The sequence below is a fragment of the Hyaloscypha bicolor genome (assembly GCF_002865645.1).
Source record: "Hyaloscypha bicolor E unplaced genomic scaffold K444scaffold_56, whole genome shotgun sequence".
Lineage (NCBI taxonomy): Eukaryota > Fungi > Ascomycota > Leotiomycetes > Helotiales > Hyaloscyphaceae > Hyaloscypha > Hyaloscypha bicolor.
The window spans coordinates 2,615,988-2,623,633 of NW_020194558.1; the positions used below are offsets into that span (position 1 = coordinate 2,615,988).

General features: G+C 49.8%; 3 protein-coding genes across 3 annotated transcripts; 1 reads left to right on the forward strand and 2 right to left on the reverse strand.

The window, feature by feature from the left end:
• Positions 1-181: 181 nt before the first annotated feature.
• Positions 182-2,952, reverse strand: K444DRAFT_587934 (Zn-dependent exopeptidase). The gene is made up of 2 exons (XM_024878038.1): positions 1,845-2,952; positions 182-1,800 (listed from the first exon to the last, which is right to left on the reverse strand). Exons 1-2 carry the CDS (start codon positions 2,750-2,752, stop codon positions 315-317), a joined length of 2,394 nt encoding a protein of 797 aa, XP_024738600.1. The 5' UTR covers positions 2,753-2,952; the 3' UTR covers positions 182-314.
• Positions 2,953-3,290: 338 nt separating this feature from the next.
• K444DRAFT_611934 (MFS general substrate transporter) lies at positions 3,291-6,202 on the forward strand. The gene is made up of 5 exons (XM_024880034.1): positions 3,291-3,649; positions 4,030-4,082; positions 4,133-4,388; positions 4,434-4,696; positions 4,744-6,202. The coding sequence occupies exons 1-5, from the start codon at positions 3,589-3,591 to the stop codon at positions 6,046-6,048; spliced, it is 1,938 nt and encodes a 645-aa protein (XP_024738601.1). The 5' UTR covers positions 3,291-3,588; the 3' UTR covers positions 6,049-6,202.
• A 374-nt stretch (positions 6,203-6,576) lies between these two features.
• On the reverse strand, positions 6,577-7,507 carry K444DRAFT_662704 (uncharacterized protein; the record flags this gene model as incomplete). Its single annotated transcript, XM_024886732.1, has 2 exons — positions 6,577-6,708; positions 6,764-7,507. The coding sequence occupies 2 exons, from the start codon at positions 7,505-7,507 to the stop codon at positions 6,577-6,579; spliced, it is 876 nt and encodes a 291-aa protein (XP_024738602.1).
• Positions 7,508-7,646: the final 139 nt, after the last annotated feature.

Below are 7,646 nucleotides of genomic sequence, written 5' to 3' on the forward strand. Positions count from 1 at the left end.
TGAAGAATCGACAGTTGGAAACCAACCACCAGAGGACGGAAGTTCAGGCTGTATTCGACCTGAGTCTGCACAGTTCGAAGACCATGCATTGGCTGGGATCCGTTTTCTAGAAGGGAAGGGGCATCTTCCCAATGTGGAAGTACCTTCATAATATTGATACAGCTAATCACGTGGCACCAGTCTGGGATACACTCTTTCATTCATCTACTTTTATCTACGTCGCCCGAATACTAAAATCCCTTATTACGAAGGAGAGAAAACTTCTCGTGGCATGCACTATATGTATCCTGAAATAGGGGCAACCTCCACCATTCCTACTCCAAGCTACCTGCCGCTTTGTACAAGCTGCCATGAATAATCCCCACCCACTTCTGCGCAATGCCATAATCCTTTGCATCAATCGCCTCTACGAGCCCAGGAAACACGGCCCCGGAATAGCCCGTCCACAGACCAGGCGCAAAGACAATATGCTTGAACCAAGGGCGGCTATCTAATCCTTTCGAATACAGGAATTGTCGCTCGAGATACTTGTATTTGCTATTGGCTCTGCGGATGTTGTAGTAGAGCTTTATCTTGGAGTACCACTTCCACCAGGGAATGTCTTGTCCTGCCTCCTCAGCTAATTCTATGGCCCACGCATCGTGGGCTTTAGCTGCTTTCTTGAGCTTTTTGGCGGCTTTGTGGAGTCTCTTGAAGGACACCTTCAGATCTTCTAGGTCGCCCTTGTGCCCAGTCGGAGTTGGGCGTGCTCGAACTTCGATATCGTCTTCCTCTGCCGTGCCGGAAAGTTTAGATTCCACTTTCGAGATGTATTCGTCAAGGGCGATAGCGTAGTCGGTAGCATTAAGTGGTATAACAGGAGATTCTGCCAATCTTGCAGTAAACAGACCGAATAACTTGGCCGTGGCTATGTGGTAATGGAATCCTGGGTCCCCATATGTGTTCATCCAATAATAGGAATCGTAGTTCGAGTGATAATGGTAAACGGCATTATTCGTATCTTCTTCATTAGGCCCGAAGCCAAAGTCGATGGACGGAACGCCAGCATGGTCTTGGAAAGCAGTGAAATCTGATCCACTGCCCATGGTACTGATATGGCCATTCCAGAGATCGCCAAGCGTCTGGCCCGGCACGGTTTGGTTGGGCGATGGGATCAATGCTGTGACTTCGTACAATAATTTGTTGAGAAGCGGGGAAGCTGAAGCATGGAAGATAGGTCCGACAGTTGCGACGTCTAGATTGACGTATGCAACGTTGGCATGCGAGAGCCACGGGAGGTATTCTTCTACCCATTCTGTTGACCCAACCAATCCGTACTCTTCACCGTCCCAGCTTGCGATGACAATAGTACGTAAAGGTTTCCAGCCTTGGGAAAGTGCAACACCGAACGAGCGAACGACTTCATTGAGCGCTGCCGAACCACTGTTTGGGTCTCCTGCTCCACCAGCAATCCAGGCATCACGGTGATTGCCGATAACGATCACTTCGTCGGGAAGAGTGCCATTGATGACACCAATGACATTCCAGAGAGGTGTTGTCACGTACTCCTGTTCGTTAACGAGATTGAGGACCAAATCATCCGGGGAGGGTCCAACATTATAATCAACACCTTTGTACTTCAGTCCTTGATTTCGTTCCCAATGTTTGTTCAAGTCCTTTGAGGATGGACCATGTCCATTGAGAGCTTTGAGAATCGGAATAGCATCGACATATGAAATTGGGATCGAGGGAATCGAGGGGATTCCTCCTTCGACTGGTTGGCGTGGAACTCCAGGCTTCGAAGGATAACCAGGGGTTGTTCTACATAAGGTTAGAAAATTCGAAGAGCGGTTCGAGCAACTTACGGATCCCCAGGAGCGACGCTTAGGAATTGGGCACTGCCTCGTTGTACGCTACTCGGGTTTCTCGCAGGACCTTTGGGGTATGTTGTTACGTTGTTCTCGTCGCTTGCAGCTCCATCATCTCCAGGGTCCGAGAAGAGGATTGTGCCAACCATTCCCAACTCCTGAGCACGCTTCACCTTGAGACCTCTGAAGATTCCCCCATACTTTGCAACCGCAATCTTTCCTTCCAAGCTAATGTTCGCATTTATCAAATCCTCATAGTCCTGGTATGTTCCGTAGTTAACATAGACGTAGGGTGCTGTGACGTTTCCGCTTGCAGAATAGCCATGAAACGTGGGAATGCTGTCTTCCAGTCCAGTGGTTGGATCTTCATCTAGGACATCTTCCACAAGGCTCGCTTCGAATTTGACTTTCCACGAATCCACATCATCTTTGCCCTTCTTCTTGTTCTCGTATAAAGCGAGTCGATGGCCGAGGGGGTAATTGATGTAGACATCATATGCCACAATACCAGACTTGATTCCCCACTCCTCCCATCTCTCCTGTGTCCAGACAGCCTGGCTATAGTTCTTTCCTGCCAAATGTGGTCCAGATGTGTAGTACTTGCTCCATTCTTGTGCCTTCTCCTCCCTTGGCGTCTCTAGCAATATTGCTTGAAGCTCCTCGAAAGCAATTGATTGCGGCTGAGGGCGATAGTGGGGGAATTTTCGATGGTGATGATCCGGGAGGAGGGCGACTGGGAGGAGGAATAGGACAGTGAGAGCGATCAAAGAGGATCCGAGAGCAATTGTGCAGAATCGACGGACTACGCTATGGCTGTATCGTTGTCTCGCGGGTGCAACCCGTACAGTGGCAATCAATGGCGTGGTCTCGTTGCTCTCCATCTTCTCATCGATCAGGCTGCCCATGGTGCATTAGCAGGTAGAAGGTATTCTTATGCCTTAATCATTCGCATGTGAGAGAAACAGCGATGCGAGGTGACTTGAAGGCAATTGAAATAGAGTCGAGGTCCTGAGGTCCTGAGGTCCTTCGCTATGTGAAAGGGGAGAAACTTACTTCCATGTAGTGAGGTGAGGTGAGGTTATCTGGTTACCTGGCCCTGGTCACCACAAGCTTTGACCAACGTTTGGCAAGAACGTCGTAGGGGCACGACATCAACCTTCCCAGATAGGTTAAGATTGTGTCCTCAAAGGTGGGGACATCCAGAGCTCGCTGCAATGCTGCACGCCTCTCTTTGGCCGCAGGACGACGTCAGGGTAAAGCGGCCAACGGACTCGAGTTTGTCAGCACACGTGAGTGGGACCGATTGCGGCTTCTGCGCCCCGCATTTTCGTTATCGTCGACCAATCACATCCCTCAGCCCCCGGCAGCGGGGTAGAGGCTGCCAGACACAGCTCCTTAAACGACTTTTTCGGGGGAACTTTTCTACATAATCCTTGCTGTAGTGGCACCTAGATGCACTCGGATGCACCCTCTTTGCATCCCCGCTGTGGGCGGTGTTGGTTTATCGGGCGAGGACAAGGCGGATGACTACTTGATCTCTGCCTCTCCTTCTTCTGACTCGAATCCAACGTCTCTCCCCAACATTGCTCTCTTCGTCACCAAAAGCTGTTCAACCAGCCCGCAGCGTCCTCCTTCGACACATATATCCACATTCTCGTGGCCTCATGCTGGGTCCGAAGATCAGACAGCGGTACGATCGACAACTCTTAGAGGTTGACAAGGCTCTGCTTCCACCATCACCATGGTGAAGAAACGGTCACGTGGGCCTCCAAAGCTGCCTTCTAAGCAGTTGGCAATCCTTGGTGAGTTTCGAATCTGATTTCAGTTCGACTCACACTCCAGGCGGTCGAGTTGGTGGGGTTGAAATTCTTTCACATGTGGTGGCAAGGCTTTGGGAAAGCTGGGTGAGGCTATCGGGCGGGCTGTGAGGGGTGATCAGGCAGCATGTTGAGATCCGAAGTTTTGGAAATATTCATTGATGGCACTTGCAAGAAATCTACATTTTCAGATGGTTCTTCAAGTCGTGAACGCCTCTCTGCTTGACACTGGCCCTGCCGAATATCCGAATCCGCTCTTCACCCTGATACCGATCTACATGTTTGGTACTCCACAGCCTCAAATCACCGTGTTTTGCATCCTGTGATGATTCCTCCTTGCAAAGCATCCACTAATTACCCCAAAGCAATATGTAGATTCGCAGAGCCTGTCGCCATGACTTCGGTCTTCCCATACCTCGTCAGTTACCACCCCCACCTGCCGTATGCAACTTGCTGACCATTCCACAGCCCGAAATGATCGAGAGTTTCGGTATAGATAAGAAAAATGTCGCAAAGTGGGCTGGAATCACTTCATCTGTCTTCTCCCTCTCACAATGTCTCACAGCTGTGCTTTGGGGAAGGGCGTCGGACAAGTTTGGTCGAAAACCTGCAATCTTGATTGGCCTCACTTGCACCATGCTTTCAACTTTGATGTGGGGAATGTCAACTAGTCTTCCTATGGCAATAACTGCGAGAGCTCTTGCAGGTGGCTGTAATGGCAATGGTAAGCCCCTCCTTCAGCCTCAAGGATGTTGTTGACCCCTGTCAGTGGGTATTATCCGTACCATGGTGGCCGAAATGGTTCCTGAGAGGGAACTTCAACCAAGAGCATTCTCGATTATGCCACTCGTATGGAGTCTGGGGTCTATCTTCGGTCCTTCCTTTGGAGGTTTCTTCGCCAAGCCTGCAGAGCACATGCCTGGGTTGTTTGGGAACAACAAATTCATGCTCAAGTTTCCATTTGCACTTCCAAACTTCGTGGCTAGTGCGTTATTTATGGTCGGCATCAGTACTGGGTTTTTATTTCTGAGGGTAAGTCGTTATCACTCTCTCTTCTTCGCCCTGCTAACAGCGACCAGGAAACTCTCGAAACTAGACGTCACCGTACCGATGCAGGCCTCTTTCTCGGGAAGCAACTATCTGCCTTTGTTAAGACAATCTTCCGTATGGGCAATCTACATCCTAAACGAAAGCCATTCCGACGACCTTCCGAGAGCTACGATGAATCTTCAGCATCCCTCCTTCGCCGATCATCCATATCCGCTTCCGATACTTCCAAATACGACGACTTCCCCAAGAACACCAAGCCACCTCTTCCTCGCCCGACTCTCGTCGAAGTCTTCACCCGCCAATCAGTTATAAATCTAATAGCCTACACCTTATTGGCCCTCCACTCCGTAGCCTACGACCAACTCCTGCCCATCTTCCTGCACCACCCACCCCAAATCCCCACCAAAGAGAACACCCACCTCCCCTTCAAATTCAGCGGCGGTTTCGGCCTTAACAGCAGCAGTATCGGCACCATGTTCACTATGTATGGCGTCCTCGGCTGCGTCGTCCAATTCCTGATCTTCCCTCCAACAGCCCGCAAATTTGGCGTCCTAAACTGCTTCAAAGTCTGCGCCTTGTCCTTTCCAATCATCTGTTTCGCTACGCCTTACACAGCGCTCATCCAAGACCCGATGTTGCAACAAGCTACGATGTTCGGGATCATGGTCGTCAAGTGCTTTGCGGTCATCTTCGCGTTCCCGTGCTCCATTATCCTGTTGACGAATTCGGCAGTCAGTTTGAGGATCCTCGGGACGCTGAATGGCTTCGCTGTCTCGATTTCAGCGGTAGGAAGAGCGGCCGGTCCTGCTTTGGGCGGTGCGGCGTTCACCTGGGGATTGGAGAAGGGGTATGTTATCACGCCTTGGTGGCTACTTGGCATTATTTCAGCAGCTAGCGCGGTACCAATCTGGTATCTGAAGGAAATGGAAGGCTTCAGCAAGTCTGATTCTAGCGATGAAGAAGACGAAGAATCAGAGGAAGAAGGTCTTCCAACATTAGATGAATACATCGACGGCGAGATCCTGGAGGGCGACGAAATCCTTCCTTATGACCAGGACGAGGAAGCGCTTGATACTGTGGATGGACCGAGCCTGAATGAACCTCATCATCAATCGAGGAAATCGCTTGATGGGGCGAATGAGGATTATATGCATGTCAGGAGAGCTTCGAAGGGTGGAAGTAATAGGAGAAGTAGTTTTAATCTGGAGAGGAGGATGAGTTCTCCGATTGGGGTGAGAGGGGGAAGCGTTGGGCCTGGTGGAGGGAGGAGGTTAAGTAATGGGCTTGCCGCGAGTAATATGGGGCAAGGGACGGGCGGGACGAGCTTTGCTTGATTGCTGGGGCTGCTGAGATGGTATACAGACCCCAAATTGCATGTATAGAGAGGATGGAAGCATATAGATGAACGGATCGCTGGTATAAATTCACTCAATGTGCTAAGGCAGGTTGTGTGAGATTTGATGTGAAGAAACGTTGTGTGAAAGCCTGATAGAGGGAAGTGTCCTCTTGAAATTCTTCTTCCTCTATCCAATCTGTCTGTTGTAGTTTTGACTGAGTTAATATGTGATGGAAATATATTCAAATGCTTGAGAGATTCACAAGTGTTCAAAATCCAATAGAGGGAATCCAACTAGGGTCTACTCGTAGTTCTTCTCCCTTCGTCCTATCCCGTCGAGATGAAGATGTGGGGTTTCGGGGTTGTAAGATATGCGCAGCGTCGGCTCTTCAAACCATTGATGGATCAGAGCATGTTTGGATAGAGCGAAAAATAAGGCAGGAAGTAAGATCGCTGAGATGTGTTATTTTGTCGCAGCCGTTTTAGTAACCTTACCCAGATTATGTGAGATGTGATATGGATGCATTCAACGGCGCAAGGAGGAGCGATCTTCAAGTGCCCTTTCGGTGCTCTCCTCCCTCCACCCTACCCATTGGAGATCAGGATGTTTGTTAGATGGTTCATACGGTGTTCGTATCCTCGGTTTCTCGTCGTATCCCTGTCTACCATCAGCGATTGACAAGCAAATTGGAAGGGAGGCGAGGTGGGCGTACTGGAGGCTTCTCGCGCTTCAAGTGTGACTCGAGACATTCTTTCAAACCAAGTATGTCTTGCGAAAAATCATGAGCAGCTCCCACAAAATAGTCAACGTCGATGAGGCGCACGTCCTCCAATCCACGCAAACTGACTAATTCATTAAAGCCAATTGCATCCGCAACCGCGGAGCAGAAATCGCTTGGCGATGGTCTGCTCCACTCGAGGAAATGTGCTCGTTGGGATTCGGGGAGGGGAAGAGATTCCGTTATTCTGATCGTGAGATGCGTGAGCGCTGGAAGAGTCTGCAGTTTGGCAATAGCGTCTTGAGGGGCGGGTGGATATCCGGAAGTCTCTCCGCGCCAGTGAAAATAGAGGCTTGTGAGCTCTTGTTGAATCGGATACAGTTTTGGCCTTTTTAAAAATGATAGAAGGTGACAGGCGCAGTAGAAGTGGAGTGTGAACTCTTTTTTAACCAGTGTTTGTTGGAGTTCGTGCATGAGTTGCCGGTTGACCAAGAGTAGAGTGAATGAATGCTTTCTTGCTGTCCAGTAAACAAGCTCATCCTTACGACATGCCCCACAGCGTTTTCTGTCAAAAACAGATCTTGAGTAGCCCGGGGTTGAAACTTGGTCTTCTATGTGATGCTCGTAGATAGCGTCCCGTAGCTCACGAGGAAGCTGGAAGAAGAGCGGGAGAGCAGGGAGTGTCTCCTGTTTGTCTTGGATTGCGGCGAACATACAAAATGAGTCGTAAGTCTTCATCTTGAGTTCCTTACTCCAGAGACGGCCTTTGGCAATGATATGTAGCGCAATTTTCCCGTAAACTATTCTTCGATGAAGTAGGGTGACTCATCAAACGTCTCGAGGCCAACTAGTGAAGGAGCAATGTGTGCTGAGTGCT

What these genes read in the sequence shown, in the direction of transcription:
- K444DRAFT_587934 (XM_024878038.1), bottom strand. Translation starts at nt 2,752, where the DNA reads ATGGGCAGCCTGATCGATGAGAAGATGGAGAGCAACGAGACCACGCCA. An exon ending in AGCGTCGCTCCTGGGGATCC is followed by an intron (nt 1,801 to 1,844) that starts GTAAGTTGCTCG and finishes AACCTTATGTAG; the next exon opens with AACAACCCCTGGTTATCCTT.
- K444DRAFT_611934 (XM_024880034.1), top strand. Translation starts at nt 3,589, where the DNA reads ATGGTGAAGAAACGGTCACGTGGGCCTCCAAAGCTGCCTTCTAAGCAG. An exon ending in TAAGCAGTTGGCAATCCTTG is followed by an intron (nt 3,650 to 4,029) that starts GTGAGTTTCGAA and finishes ATTACCCCAAAG; the next exon opens with CAATATGTAGATTCGCAGAG. An exon ending in CTTCGGTCTTCCCATACCTC is followed by an intron (nt 4,083 to 4,132) that starts GTCAGTTACCAC and finishes ACCATTCCACAG; the next exon opens with CCCGAAATGATCGAGAGTTT.